The sequence below is a fragment of the Agelaius phoeniceus genome, chromosome 3 (genome assembly GCF_051311805.1).
Source record: "Agelaius phoeniceus isolate bAgePho1 chromosome 3, bAgePho1.hap1, whole genome shotgun sequence".
NCBI classification, from domain to species: domain Eukaryota; kingdom Metazoa; phylum Chordata; class Aves; order Passeriformes; family Icteridae; genus Agelaius; species Agelaius phoeniceus.
In genome coordinates, this window is record NC_135267.1 from 67,731,772 (window position 1) to 67,747,512 (window position 15,741).

The following is a 15,741-nucleotide window of genomic DNA, read 5'->3' on the forward strand; positions in this document are numbered from 1 at the left end:
CTGAAATTTAAACTACTTTTAAAATTACTTTTATAATGGTTAAGGATTATTCTAAGGTTTGCTTTTTTGGCATTAATTTAGATGACATGTGAACTTACTTTTCTTGAGTTATATCTTTTGTCTGTCTCCTTACTTGAAATCAGCCTTATCTGCATGTGAAGACTTCTGAAATCCTTTGTTCTTTAAAACTTGAAAGTAGATAGATTCCAAAGGGAGATTTAGAGACCATAGGAGTATTGTATTTTAAGTTTGACATGACAGCAATCAAATACCTTCAATAATTTTAAAGGTGACTGTAATTTTTTTTTTTTTTTTTTTTTTTTTTTTTTTTTTTTTTATGGTTTATGAGTTTTAGAATAGCTTGCTTTCTATTTTTTGTTCAGCCTAAGGTTCTACTTTTTCTGTTCATCTCTTACTTTGGTCATTTACTGGCTTTTCTACTTTACCTCAAACTTGTCTTATATATTGCTGTTTGCCTGTTGCCTTATTTTTACCTTTTGGTAGCACAGACTTTGCAATGTAGGATATCAAAAAGACATTTCTTTAATTCCTTTTTTGTGGCTTTCTCTTTCAGGATAACATTTTGTCACCTGCCTTTCCAAAGCAAATGGCTATATGTGGGCACTGAAAGAGGAAACATTCACATTGTCAATGTGGAATCATTTACTCTCTCAGGCTATGTCATCATGTGGAATAAAGCCATTGAACTGTGAGTTTAACCAATTTTTGTCTGTGGAGGGGAGGGAACAGTGATGTCCCAGCTGTTGTTATTTGCAGGAATGTCATTTGCAGGAATGTCATTGTTATCTAGAGAGGCCTCCATATTCATCTTACTGCACTACATACACTATCAAAGTACGTAGTCATGTAGATATTTTTATTTTTAAGAATGTGAGGTGCTAATGTTAATATATGTTTCTACAATTTAGCAGTATTTTATCATAGCTCCAGGGATAGACATGGAAATAGACAAAATAGACAGTATAGAAATAGATTTAAAAATCACCATGTGTTGGGATAAAGCAGAAGAAAAAAATAATATACATTAAAATATGGTGTGGCTGGTACTTGGTGTTGCTTCTGCAGTTGGGGATTAAAGACCTAAGTGTAAAGATAATGCATTTTTTAATAGGGCTGATATATTCTGAATTGGAAGTGACTTTCTGAAATGCAAATTTAATTAGGTCTATTCCAAGACCAAAATACATTTTATAGCTATTGTCACTGCATCTCCTTTTTTCAGTGTTAAAATTGTATGTACAAATATAGTGGGGGAAAGATGTAGTTGTGTGCTGCTCTTTCTTGTGCTGGTGTTTTGTTCCCAGTACATCTTTTTTCCAAAATACATGAAGTCTGTCACTTGCCAAAGGGTGTTGAAGCAAACACAGCTCTGTATTAGTCCATCTTCTTCAATAGCAGGAAGTCCACATAAAGTGTTAATTCTGTGTTATTGTAACAATGGCCATCTTGGGCAGTTTATAAATAATGGCAAAACCTGTATTCCAGTATAAAAGTAAACATTTGATCTTACAGTGTCAATTCTGTAACAACAGATATTAAGATAAAATGTTTAAAGTTAATGTGGTTTTTTGTTTGTTTTTTTTTAATGTTGTTGTTGTTGATAGGCAATAAATTAGTCTTTCCTTAAGACAGAAACTAAATGTCTACAAACAGACACAGTATTTATGGGCTTGAAGATAAAAGTGAAAGTAACTCCATTTTGAAATGTCACAACTTGCTTATGTGGAGTCTGTATCTGCAGAATCTTTATAACTTCAAATCATTTTGAGATGCCATTTAGGGCAGGGGACAATTCTTTTTAATGGAAATATTTCTTTTTTAGGTCATCCAAATCTCACCCAGGACCTGTTGTCCACATTAGTGACAATCCAATGGATGAAGGAAAGGTAAGATATTTTAAAGACTCTTTAATACACTATTTTCACAGCAAGACTTTTTTAAAGTATAGATACCACTGCTATTTAAGGAAGTATTAAGTATATGAAACAACAAAGGTTTTAGGCCTTTGTTATAAGTAACATAAAGTTACTTCATTGAAAGTAACATAAAACCAAGTACAGACATGAGTGTAGGACAAGTGAGTGGAATGAATCATCTTGTCATTTGAAAACAGAGATGAAAATGATTAGCTGTAAAACTTTTGGAAATAAAAGCAAAGACTTCTACTTATGGTGATAAAAATTAAGATGTTACAAAAAAAAACAATCAATCATAACCAGAATGCTTAAAGTGTGGTAGAAATTAATTCTACTTTATCATGCTCTTATGTGTTATTTCACAACTTTAATATGCTTATTTATATAGCATATTTTTATAGAATACCATGTACTTTGTCTTTAGATTAACTAATCTGAGGGTTTTGTGGAATTTGGCATCTAACTCATATTAGGCCATTTATTATGATCACTTGATGCTGTTTGCTGATGAAACTGGCCTACAGAAAAGCAAGATATTTCAGAAAAATAAACCAAAATATGTGAGAAAGATCTATGTATTAGACTTGTATTTTCATTCTTATGAGATAGTATTGACATAATCATCTGTTGATCTTAAAAAGAAGTTTTACAGTGCATGTTCTTGAAGCCCTTGCAAGACAGGAGTCCTTGTCCTGTGACAAACAATTTTGCTTACTAGTGCTCTCCATAGGCTGGAGGAATATTTTTTGTCTGTGTTGTGTTTTTCATGTCACTAGTAGATTAAATTGGAGAGAGGGAATGATCCCACTGTCTTAGGAGTGGTTTGAAAGCTTTAGCTAGTTATCAGCTTGTACCCTAAACACCTGAGGTTTCAGTCCAGCAGAGAATTTAATGAGTAGAGTTTTTTTCATTAGTATGATGCTCACTGCAGTAAGTGCATAACTAATGGGTTTCTCTGTAGAATTAGGTTTAAATCACATTCCAGGCTTATGGACTCTAGCATATGAATGCAATGAAGCTGTTTTAATTTCAGGAAATACAAGTGATCAATTAATTTTGATGTATTCCACCCCACATCCAATTATTGTCAATTAAAGTTTAAAAATTACTGGTTTTATTCATCAGGCTATAAATAAGTGTTTTGAGATCTTAACCTTATGCTTTTCTTATTTCTCGTAAGGAAAACATTACTAAAAAAGCCCCGTGTAGTTGCAAAAATTTGAGTCTTCACTCCCTGCAGTAAAGATTTAAACTTGCTCCTTGCAAAAAGATTATTTGGGAAATTATCTAGTTTTGTTTATTTAGCTTTTTTCCTATGAACAAATAATGTTTTTGAGGTTCCTTCAGCCAGTTATTTCAATTGTGGTTAACTTCTGGAGAAACCTCATAGTACATAGTTTCTTTATAGACAATGAATTCTTACTGAGAACTTCAGGGGCAGTGTTGTATTCTTCCAGCAAATTTAAGCAGAATGAATTCCAGTGAGGGAAATGCACAATGAAGTTCTCCTTTTCAACACCCCTTATTTTCACTCAGAGTGGAATACGCATAGCAAGGGTTAATATAGATCTTTCTGCAACTCAAAGTGATTTCCAAGGAAACTTCAGAAGGATACTTTGATTTTTTTCTAATTTTGCATGAATGTCCATTATATTTTCTGGAACTTGAGGCCAATAAGTACAAAGTAAACCTTTCTAATGTTGAGGCCTTTGCCTCTTTAATTTTTGTTTTTATAACGACTTGCTGTTACTATATGTACTATTATGCTGCATGTCTTTTTGGACAAGAACCTCAGGCATTGCAAATGATATCATTTTGATTTTCCTTATTAAAAATTAATGTATTTTCTTATTGCAGCTTCTGATTGGCTTTGAATCTGGGACGGTGGTTTTATGGGACCTGAAGTCAAAGAAGGCAGATTACAGATATACACATGATGAGGTAACATTTTTCATCTGCATTACTTACTCTGAGGATATAATTCACTACTCAAATAGTGACTTCGATTATTTTTTAATCTCCTGCTTCTGTCACCAGTGGATCAATAAGTAGGTCTCTTTGAAATTGCAAGTACTGGAAATTTTCTCTAAAAGAGCAGTAGGGCTTGGATGATAAACTTCAGACCAAATAACTTCACTGAGTTTAAGTTTGTAAAGTAATGAATGGTGGCATGGATTGGATTTCTTCACTAAGCTTTTAGGTCTTATTTCTGTTAATCGTGTGACTTTCACCTGTGTTAAGAGCTTAAGCTGAAAGAAGATGGTTTATCAATTTCTGTAATTTGGAATCTCTCACATATTCTGGGAACTGCAAGAGAAAAGGGCAGGGGAAAAAGCACTAAATAAATAGTCTCACTACAACATTTCTCTAACCACCTTTTCTCTGTAGAATAAGATCACGATCAATTCTCTTTGAAATAAGACTGGGGGAGGTTTAAAAAAACAATGGTATTAGGTGCCATTCATTTCTTTAAAACTTGATTCTTGAGAGAACAGACTTTTTGAACAACTGAGATTAAGAAAAATGAGTCAGCATAATATACAAGTTGATGTATTTAATTTAAAATAATATAAAATTGGTCTTGATTGCATTTTGTTAACTGTAAAATGGCTTTGTTATTGTTCAATACCAGCTTTAGGGTTTTTGCTGGGGGAGGGGGATGGGGTTGTTGGGTTATTTTGGTGGCAGTTCTGGCTCAGTACTTGTACTTCTGTGTATTCTACCAATTAAGAGTTTGCTTGGAGGAGGAGGCTCTGAAGTAATCTAAGCCTTAGATCATCAGAAATGTCCATATAAGCCCCAGAATGTGTTATGGAAAGAGCAATCTTTCTCCCTTCTATTTTCATTACATGAGCCTAATTAATTCCTTTACCTTTTTTTTTAATAAATTTACTCGTGTCTTTATCATCTTTTTCTTCCTAGACCTTTTACTTGTTGTGCTCTTCTCTAACTTTTTTAACCATTCTATTTTATCTTTGTTTTGTAAAACAGAAACACAGCAGCATAGTATATATGAAGATGTGGGCACACTGGATTTATCATGTGGAATAATTGTCTTTGGTCTTGCTTTCTTTTTCTCTTGGTCTTGATATTGGATTAGCCTTTTGATGCTGCAAGCATAAAGCAGATGCTTCCTTGAAACAACCAACTATAAAACCAGAGACTCGTCCTTCAGGTGTTACTTGTCAGGTCAAAGTCCTGACATTTAGGCATTGTTTTTTGTTGACATAGTTGGACAGTAAAAATTGAAGTTTTTTGGCAATTTTTCACTGAAATCCTGATTTCTGCTTTGAGTGTGGTTTGGTACTGTCAGCAGACTTTACCATCTTAATGTTGTTGTTCTAATTTTCCAAGTTGCTTATGAATAAACTGAGCAGATGAGAATCCTGAGGGTCTCTACCATTTAACTTCATCCATGAACTAAGCAATTAGCGCCAGCCTGTCTTTACTCCAGATTGCTTTACTTCCTTAACCAGTTATTTATTTGTTCAAAGCTATCTAATCTGTTTAGTTTTAGCTTCCTTTGAGATACGTTGTTCAAGGACTTTGAAAATTTTGTAGACAGCTTAAGTGGTGTTTCCATGAACCTCATGCCTGCTACCATTCTTGGAGGTTTGTTTGACTATAATTACCTCTCATGTTCAAAGGTATTTAGCATGTTGACTACTTCTATCCTGGTGTATTATACTCATCCATATGTCAATTAACTCTGTTCTTTATTAAAATTTTGTTGCAGTTTCTAGAAACTTACCTAAGGTAGACACCATGCTTCTTATTCTGCCTTTTTTTTTTTTTCTTGGTGGTCCATTTATTTAAAAATTAATATTTGTCTCAGTACTTTTTGGAACCAATTCTGACCCGAGAGGCTGCAGAGATCAATGAATAGTTCAGGTGTTAAATCTTTGAATTTCTTTAGGATTTAGAAGTGAATGCATTTAGATCTTCAGTTTTAGGGTTTTTTTCAGAAGAAGTAATGAAATATCTCAGATCAGACCCAGTAAAGAAATGTGCTTATCATAACTTGGGAATGGTTAGCAGGGGAAGAGAAAAAAGTGACAATCTGGTAATGTAGTGGTTTCCTTGCTCATGGGAGTGCACACACAGGAGACTCAGAATGGAGCAGTGGAGCAGTGCCCTGTGTCAAGAGATCTCCTTTGTCTCTGGTTACTGTGACACAGAGCAAAGTTCTTTGCCATTTTGTTTCCTGCTACCAAACTGTGTGAATTTGGACATTTCTGTGCAGAGAATCTTTCTGGCTAGCTTCTTGTTGACTTCCTGGTTTCATGGTGTTGTTGGAGAACTTCTTTCATACACTGACTGTAAGGGCTGTGTTCCATCATGAACATGTGTGCCAACCTACCCTCAAGGGACAGGGAGCATCTAATGTCACAACATGCTTCACCTCTTCTCTCAGTGAGGGTAATGCATGTGACATTCTGCCTCGTAGCAGGAGCAGGATATGAAGCCTCAGGATTTATGCGCTTGGTTCTCTGCTTGTTCTTGATGAGGGCTCTTCTGAGTGAGGAGTTGACAACCAGTAAGAAGAGAGCTACTTAGTCCAATCTTGTCACATTTGCCATCTTAGTGAGTGGCTAGGCTTCCTCAGGCATCATGAGCAGGGTGGCCAGGACATTGATAGCATAAAGAACATTTGCTAGAAAATTTGCCATTGCATTGGTTTCCTCCTCTCTCGTCGCTTTGTAGTTGATGTTATTCTTAAAGCATGTAACTTGAAGGTCTTTCACCATCATTTGATGCAACTTTCTTAACTCAAAACTTCAGATGTGTGCTGGGACCCAAATGTCATCCTTTCTTCCTTAGCAGAGGAAGATCATAATGAGGGTCAAAATCTCAGCATGTCCAGAGGTCTGTGGAAAGATACCTGTTATTTCCTGAGGGAAGATGTTGAATCCAATTATATGGGTTTGTAGCTTCCTGCTTGGTTTCATTTCAAATGGCCTGACCTTTAGGAGGCTTTCTTGAAGCAAATTTCCATGTTGTGGTAGGGCAGTCTCATTTGTTGCCTGAAAGCCAGGTTAATGGAACACTGTGCACACTTTCTTCCTCTCTGAACACGTGCACCTTCCCAGCACCCTGGGCCAATAGCTGTAGCACAAGGACACTAGGACACTCACCCCAAGGACAGGAGCAGTTGGGTGACATTAACCATGGCTGAGGGAAGCAGCTCTAGGTCATGGTTAGGGTTACTGCTGATTGCTGGCATGTTCTTCCCTCCAGAGCATTCTACTTACAGGAAAATTCAGAGAATTTAGCTATAATTTGTACTTTATCTTTCTATATTATGAATTAAATCTTGAACTTAAAGTAATGTATATTTTTTATTTTAACAACAATACTTTGAATATTTAAAATTACTTAGAATAATGCACAAGTGTAACATTCTTTTTCAGAGAATTTGGAGGAAATTATTTGTACATAGTGGAACTGTAGGTGAATGAACTTTTGTTTAGGAAATTTCTTGGAAACCTTTTACTCAAAACATCCCTTTTGTTTTGGGCAGGTTCAATGAAACAGTAAGTCTAAATTCCTTTTGCACCGTTCTTAAGCCTTTTATATGCAGACATTGGGGATTTAAGGAAAGTAAGCTGTGCATTTCTTTGTGAAATGCAGTTTATATTGCAGTCATTTCCCAACCTGTATGTTCATGAAAGAAATTAAACAAATTTCTCAAGTATTTTTCCTAAAAAAAAAACCCAAATCCCTCAACTGTAACTTCTGAAAACTAAAGCTTGTTTTATAATCAAGTCTGTTCTTCAAATAATATTTTGTTTGTTCTGATGTCAAGTAAGCTTTGACAGCATTAACTATAATGCATTATAGATTACTATTTTTAGACTCAGTGTTCTGGTACATGGTTGAGTGTAAGAGATTATTTTAGAGCATTAAAAACATGTCAAAGTAGCTTGTGAAATTAAGAGGACAGGAGAAAGAGAAACAACCCCAGTATGTGACTTGCCAGAAACCAAAGTGTGTCAATGTATTTCATTTCATTGAAACAATCTTCATGTTGTATTGTCATTTAAGTCTCATTAGCTACATTTTGTTTGTTTTCTTCCTTTCACAGAATTTTTTTCCCTTCCTTAGGTTTTTGACAAGAGAGTTAGCATAGGTACTCCCAAGTTTTAAAATACTTTCTTTGTATATTTTGGTGAACTGGTAGAAAAGGAGTCAGTATCATCATCCATTCATGTTTAAACAAAAACACTGTCCATATTCTTGGAAATTAAAGGACTGTCATAATAAGGCTGTGATATCTGGATAAGATATGGTAAATAACCAGGCTGGTTTGCAGAATAACGAATCATGGACTTTGCCAGTCATGCACAGTGTATTTCAAGCTCAATTAATGTCACAAGAGTAAAGGATCATTGAGAAATCCAAGGAATTATGAAAGGACTTATCAATGTCTCTAGTGCATTTCATATTTGCGTAGTCTAAATTCGGTGTTAGAAAACTGAATTTAAAAAATTCTCTTGAAAACAGGGTAAACTGCTTAAATTAAGAACTTTTGTGTTTATACATCATTGAAATCCTCTATGCACTGTTCTGGTTTTGGCTGCAATAGGTTTAATTTTCTTTCTAGTACCTACCAAAGAGTTCTGTGTTTAGATTCACCATGAATAACTTCAGTAATACACTGATGTTTTAGTTGTGCTGAGTCCTTCTTTTTATTGAAATTATTATACTGTTCTTACCTCAACCCATGAGTTGTACCATTTTTTTTGATTCTACGGCGCATCCCACTGGTGAGTGAGCAGCATTGTGGGGCTTGGTTGCTGCCTGGGGTTAAATCATGACAGATGAGAAGAGTGGTCTCAAAATGTTCCAAAATTATATGCATGTGGCTAAAGTATGTATGAATTTAAAAGAATGGGATTATTTGTATCAGTATTTAATGAATTGAAACAGCTGAATTCCCCGGTGGAAAAATACCATAAAAGCTTTGATCTTTATTGATGAACTTGTCTCTTAAATTGCAAGGTTGCATTTAAATTATTCATTTTTGTACTTCCTAAAAGTACCAAGAACTAATAGTTATTTCCAGGGATATTTACAAGCTATTGCAGAAGAAAATAAATTTCGCAAAATGTTTTTAAGTATGCAATAATCTCTTGAAAAGCTAGTGATATACGTAAGGTATTTCTGTAGGAGTCTTGCATATAAATGCTTTTAATTTTGTTCCTCAGACTTTTTTTGGTTTATTTGTGATTGCGAAGTCTCTTTCAGTTAAATGCTGCAGTTGCTGCAAAAATGTTTCTGTCTTAAAATCAGGTATACTCACCTTCTTTGCAGGCAGCATAGCAGTAATTTTTCCATGTGGGATCATCTTTCTGGAACAGATGGTGAATTGATTTTGTGTTTGAGAACAGCCTGTCTCTACATAAAACTCAGGGATAGATTCTATGATTTCTAATAAAGTTTAGGCATATGTAGGACAGCAAAGTCAATTGTGTTGTTAGTCAAAAAAGTAAGATTCAATTTCCCACTTGCCCAGAAAATACATAACTGTCTCAGAAGTTTTGAGACAAACTTCCCTAGAGTCCAGAACAGGTACCTTAAATTTGAAGTAAAGTGAAGGGGTAGTAGGAATATTTCTAATAGGAAACCTTCAGTGGTAATTAATTAAATATAAAGTTTTATCTAGACAAAGTTGGTTATTTTTTCCTTAGAGTTCTTTCTGTTTGAGTTTCTGTAAAGGTTCCCTGAATTTCGTTCATGTTTGTAAATGGAAGGACTTGGTTTACCTGTGCAGACAACACCAATTATGGATACAAATGCCTTAAATATAGCAACAATCATCTGTGATACTTGGGTATGATCTTGTTATAAGGGGTTACTTTCTGGTCCCATGTGACCAGAAATTATTTGTGACACAATTAAATCTGCACCAGCTGATATAAGCATACTGCTGCATTATGGTACCAAAAAGAAAACAGTAAGTTTTAATCATTATGAGAATTAAGATTAAAACAGAATGTTTTATTCTGCATCAGTAAGTTTTGTGTAAAATATTAGAATAAAAATGTACTACTCCTAGTGGCTCTTTAGTGTCTTAGAAGATTCGTTTTGCAGACTCAGTGGATTCTGCTTCATTTTTCTATTTTATGCATTCCTCCAGATTCCAGCACTAATATTAACTCTGGAAAATATTAAAACTTCTTTGCTCTTGTGTATAGAGATGGTTTGTCAGATATCAGTTTTGTTTTGGTGATTGAGATTCTTGCTAGTCAACAGCTAGTGCTATCAGCTAACTAGTACTACTTAAGGTTATTGCGCTCTTTTCATTATAACTCTCTTGTCACTAGGCCAGCTTGTTGTGTACCTTGAGATAGTGCTGGAGCTACTTATGAAGTTGGTTTTTATTTTTTAGGCTTACAAGAATTTGTGAATTGTGTGATAGCAAACTTTTGCTCTATGCAAAAGTTTATCATACCCAGCCCACAGAGTTGTTAGTTGGATTATTTTAAAAAACATAAAGCATATATTTCAGTTACATTTTAAAAAATATTTAGCTGCATTACTAAATATAACAAGTGACTCTAAAACTAAAACAACTAAAACTAGGCAGTAAATAACCATAAAGCCAAAAGGCTCCTTGTTCTCTTTCAGAGGTTTTTTTTAACCTCCATGTTCCTTGCAGAAAGTGAGAGCAGTCATCTTCTCCTTTGTGCTCAGATCTTTTTATCTTCTTAAGCATTAATGCTGTTTCAAGAGTAACAAGTTGTTGCATTTCCTGTCTCTTGACATCTTTTTCAAGGAAGGAAAGAAGTGATCATTTCTCAGATTTATTCTTGCTTCCTTTTGTGAAACTTGCTCTCTTACTGTAGAAATAGTTCTTAAGATCTATTTCTACATAAATGTGGATCAAACTGTTTCATTTACACTATGGGCTGCCTACTGTTGTCAAGGTTAGACTTCATATGGAAGATAATGTAAAATGTACTGATTATATTGTATTGCTAAGCCTGCTGTAGACATTTATTTTGTCAGTGATGAGCTTTTTTAAATGCAGCCTTCTCTTTACTGAGTCTGCATGCTCAAAATTTTTGACCCCTTGCTTTATTTGGTATAATGTTGGTAAATAAAAACTCAATATTTATGCAAGATTTCTTTTACAATACCAGTTTTTGCTATATAAAAATTTATTTGACAGGCAGAATGAGCAAGAGTATTTCACTTTGATAGTAGGAGACATCATGTGAGGCATGTAGGTTTGTTTCTGAGCTACATGTGTAGATGGGATACTGGTACACAAAATCTGTCTTAAAAAAATTGATGGTGATTCCACAATACATAGGGAACAATATTAAATTTCACAAAGAAATGCTAAACTTAATATGTAGTTTACATATATCCAGATGTTATATTAATTTATATTGGGGAAATTTTTACTGGAGACTCTAGACTCACGTAGCATAGCCATTTTTCTCTGTCATTTAAGCTCTGGATTCTCCCATTCAGTTTGCTGGAAACTGTCTTGTCTCTCTGTATAACTTCATGAAATATGAAGACCTGATCTGTGTATAATCAGTTTGAGCAAAGCTCGCTTGGATCTGTCCTGAGATGTGCTCTTCACCCAGTAATTGCTGCTTAAGCTGTCATTGCTGGTTACAGTTCTCTACTGCTCACACACCCAGGTTTCCTCACAGAGGAAATCCCAAGGTCCCTGCAGAGCTGGGTGAATGTAAGCCCTTCTTACAGACAGAATCACTGCTGAAGGTGTCCACTGAGGGTAAAGTCCATCAGTTTTCACTTATTCAGCACCTGTTTTTCTAGTTTACCTAGAGTAATGTCTTCATAATAAAATCTAGATTTTCAGTAATACCAAAGTTCAGTATTTCTTGCAGTTAACAGTTCCTTTTGCACCCTCTGGATAGTAGAGAAATACTTTAGGGTTTCATTATTTACATGCTTTTATGCTATAACTAAAACTCCTTTGAATATCACTTAATGGTTCCATCATGTTTCCATATACTAACAGAGGTGCTGGATGCAGAAATGGCACTAATCCTTTCTTGCTAGTCAATATTTTTGCCTTATTTGTATTCTTTGCATCATTGTTTACTTTCCTCTTGCCTGAAGGCAGCAACTAGATTTCATTTATTTAGCTGTTTTCTGTAGCTTTTATGTGGCATGGTGTAATTGTTCCATTCCTAATTTTAGGAATCTAGAGATAATTTTGTATTTGTGGAAAGATTTACTAGTAGATTCTTGTGCTTTCCTGCACCTCAAAGCTGCCATTGCAATATTAGAGCATCCAGGCTAATACTTTGCTTTCATCACCATCATTTCAAAAAAGTCTTGTTACTTCAATTTGTGTTTTATGGAAGTTTTGACCTAATGCTTGCCACTTGTGCACATTCACATAAACATCTCAAAACAATATGTAATACTTGAACTTAATAATCTCATCCCATATTTTTTGTCTTGACAATATGTTTTTCCCAATACTGAAAAATTATGGTTAGCAAAGCTTAAATAAATGCTTGAAGTTATTGTCTTCATGTTACCCTTCATGGAAGAATACTTCAGTACTATGTTGAGGAGAGTGGGTTCCCCCTAAACAGAGAAGACAGTATTTTTGATGGGTAAAGTGTGTCTGAAAGTACTACTTATGTACAAAAAAAAAACTTGGAAAACTTGACGTAGATAAATTAAGACATAATAGGATAGGTGTTATTTAATTAGTAATTTTTCTAATTGGCGTTTTCTGTTTAATGTCATTGAGGAAGGTACAAGAATAAAATGATAATAAGATACACAACTTATGTTGTTCTGCTTTCTCTTGCATAGGCTATCCACTCTGTGGCTTGGCATCATGAAGGCAAACAATTCATTTGTAGTCACTCAGATGGTACCTTGACCATATGGAATGTAAAATCTCCTACCAAACCATTCCAGACAATCACTCCACATGGTAAGGTGAAAAATGGATACTGACTGCACTTGACAGCTCTTAAAACACAGATAATTGTTTTTAATAGAAGTGTGTTTTGCAAAAAACAAGTATTAAAAGTGTGCTTGCAATACAGTAAAAATCTTTCTCAGTCATGCCAGTTTCTCATAGATTTCACTTAAAAAAGAAAAATCTTTATGAAATAAGAATCCGAATCAGTACAGCTTTCTCTAATTCTCTAAACTTAAAGCTTGTCTGTGACACAATGGCCCTGATCTCAGAGTTAACTAATGCATATTTTGCAGGACTTGCTTTTTGCTTGTATCAGAATCCCATAGATTGTTTAAAATACATATAAGCAAGTACCTGTTTTATGTATAAATGTGTAGATTACCACATAAATTTTCGGGAGGGTTTGTAACAGAACAAGAATAGCATCTGGTAAGATGTTCCCACTTCTGAGAGGTCTTGCATTAATGTTAATCTAGGAAATTATCATTGCATGTTGTTCATCTGTGAAATATACTGCTGCTCTTCTAGTAAGTTGTACACAAATGCCAGGCTTACATGGTGTGCATGTCTCTATTTCACGTCTTTGCAACTTATTTACTTAAGATTTTTAAGTGTGGATGTATCAGTGAGGATAATTACACAGTTATGAGAGAGCGGGCTTTTCATGCTCAATTGAAGTCTTAGCCCTTAAGGATAATACTTAGGATAAACCTCACTTTACTTGTAAACTGACCAATTTTAATTGCAAAAGGGTAGGCACAACATAAATTTTAAATCTCCTACTTTAGGGGGGAGGATTATATGCTTGAAAACAAATTTTCTACAGCACTCAGGTTTAGAGTTGCTCTTTTGCCTAAACCTTCAAAGTTGGTGTGTTGAGAGCTTTAAGAAATGTTTAATTATATTATTCCAAGGTGTACTCTATTACTGTCAAAGTTGTTGAATGTATGTTGTGTGAATTTTATACTTCTCAAGCTGCACATTGAATTTCATTACTTGCCATAATGTTACGGAACTGCAAGATTAACACAGGAAAATAATTTACTTTAGGAAAGCAGCTGAAGGATGGAAAGAAGCCAGAACCCTGCAAACCTATCCTAAAGGTGGAATATAAAACAACTAGATCTGGGTAAGAATTGTTTTGTATGCAAAATGAGCATATGTAACAGTGCAACACTCTGGAAATGGACTTTGTTTCCCTGTTGTTGGGGTGCATATTCTGATGGTACAGCTTTGTTTTAGCTTTAATAAGTCAGATATTGATGAATAAAATACAGACATTTGTGTGAATGAATTACTGTATACAAACCAACGATGCTGCTAATGTATTATCTACACTCTTCTTTCATGCTACTAAAACTTGTTTGTGTTTTTGCTCAGTTTTTTGAGAGTTCTGAAGAGAAAAAGGCTGATGAAGCAAATAAGACACCAAAACACAGACATGATAAATTGAACTTTGGCAAATAGTATCCCACATTGAATATTCTTAATTTTGAATACATCCTCTGCCCTAAAATGTTATTAACAGAAGTTTTTCTAGTACAGTGCAGTAATTTATGCTGTGAAATATGCATATTGAGAATGTAAAAAAGCAGAAATTGCAACAAGAAGCTCAGATGCAATTATAGGATCTATAAAGTAGCATGTTTTGTTACCCAGACTGCAGCTAGGGTGGATGGATTTCCTGAACTGTGTGGAATTTCTTTTATTTGTGGTTTTAAAGTGTTTGAGTAAAAAGTGCAATATAATGATAAAATATTCATGGAAGCCTGTTCAGCTATTTGCAGAAGCTGATTTTTTGTTTGTTTGTTTTCTTTTATGTTTGGGGGGGGTTGTGTACCATTTTTATTTGCTTTTCAGGCATTCAGATCTGTAGAAGATGGTTTATTAAATGATACAATGCAGTATTGTGTTTATATACTCATAATATCACTGGCTTTAGGTGTTATTATTTTCTGCTAAAAATGAGGTAAATAGAAACTTAAAACTGTGGCTGGCTCCCAGTTTTATAAAAATCTATCCTCATCTGGAAAGCCATATTTTACTTGCAAAAGTCTACATCTATCTGTGTAATCCTTTCTCAACTGAAATATCAACATCTGATTTAAAGAGAGATAATCAAAAATTCTCAGCTTCAGCAAGTTACAATTTCTGCAATCAAAAGCCTTCTTTTATTCTGAATAGTCATTCTGAAAGAGACAATTAGTTTGGAGCTTTTTCTGTGACATAGTATTACAATGTGAAAACTACTTGACTTTTCACATAGTATAAGGAGGAGTTTATTCTAGTATAATTTCTAATAATCCTTGATGGGGAAGTTTGGAGAATAATCCTAGTTTGGGGAAGCTACTTTTTCCTGGTTTGGCTTTTTTTTTTTCTGTTGCACCTCTCACTTTCTGGTGTTTATCCAAACTGAATGTTTTGATACATTTGAATTTACTCTTCTCTCTAATCTATCTTTTTTTTTTTCTTCAGTGTACTAATAAACCTACAATTATTGATAACCCTACCTGAACTTTAAGTAAGAGAGGGGGACAAAAACAAACTGCAACAAGCAAAACCGCACTAGTGTGCACTGTGGTAGAGAAGCAGTGCACTGGAAATCTGCTTTCATTTACTGCTATGTGTACTTCAGTTTGTACTCAATTTTCAGTTTCAGTTGTAATCTTACAAGAATTTTAAGGCAAGACAGAACTACCTTTCAATACCTAAATTTTTGATAGATTTTTCTATTTATCATTTGGAATTGTTTAATATGAGCAAGATTTTAATTTTTATCTAAAGTGCTGTCATTTCTTATTCATGATTTAATTTCTGTAGCACAAAGGAGAATCGTTTCTGGACAGGACAAAACTTTTCAGGCTACTGAAACAA

General features: G+C 34.4%; 1 protein-coding gene across 8 annotated transcripts in view; it reads left to right on the forward strand.

The window, feature by feature from the left end:
• STXBP5 (syntaxin binding protein 5) overlaps positions 1-15,741 on the forward strand; it is a 106,523-nt gene that overhangs the window by 40,410 nt on the left and 50,372 nt on the right. For all 8 annotated transcript variants that reach the window (XM_077175529.1, XM_077175530.1, XM_077175528.1 and 5 more), the window contains 5 exons: positions 575-709; positions 1,844-1,907; positions 3,795-3,878; positions 12,753-12,876; positions 13,918-13,996. In XM_077175529.1, coding sequence (XP_077031644.1) covers positions 575-709; positions 1,844-1,907; positions 3,795-3,878; positions 12,753-12,876; positions 13,918-13,996 — 486 coding nt within the window. The remainder of the gene's footprint in view (positions 1-574; positions 710-1,843; positions 1,908-3,794; positions 3,879-12,752; positions 12,877-13,917; positions 13,997-15,741) is intronic.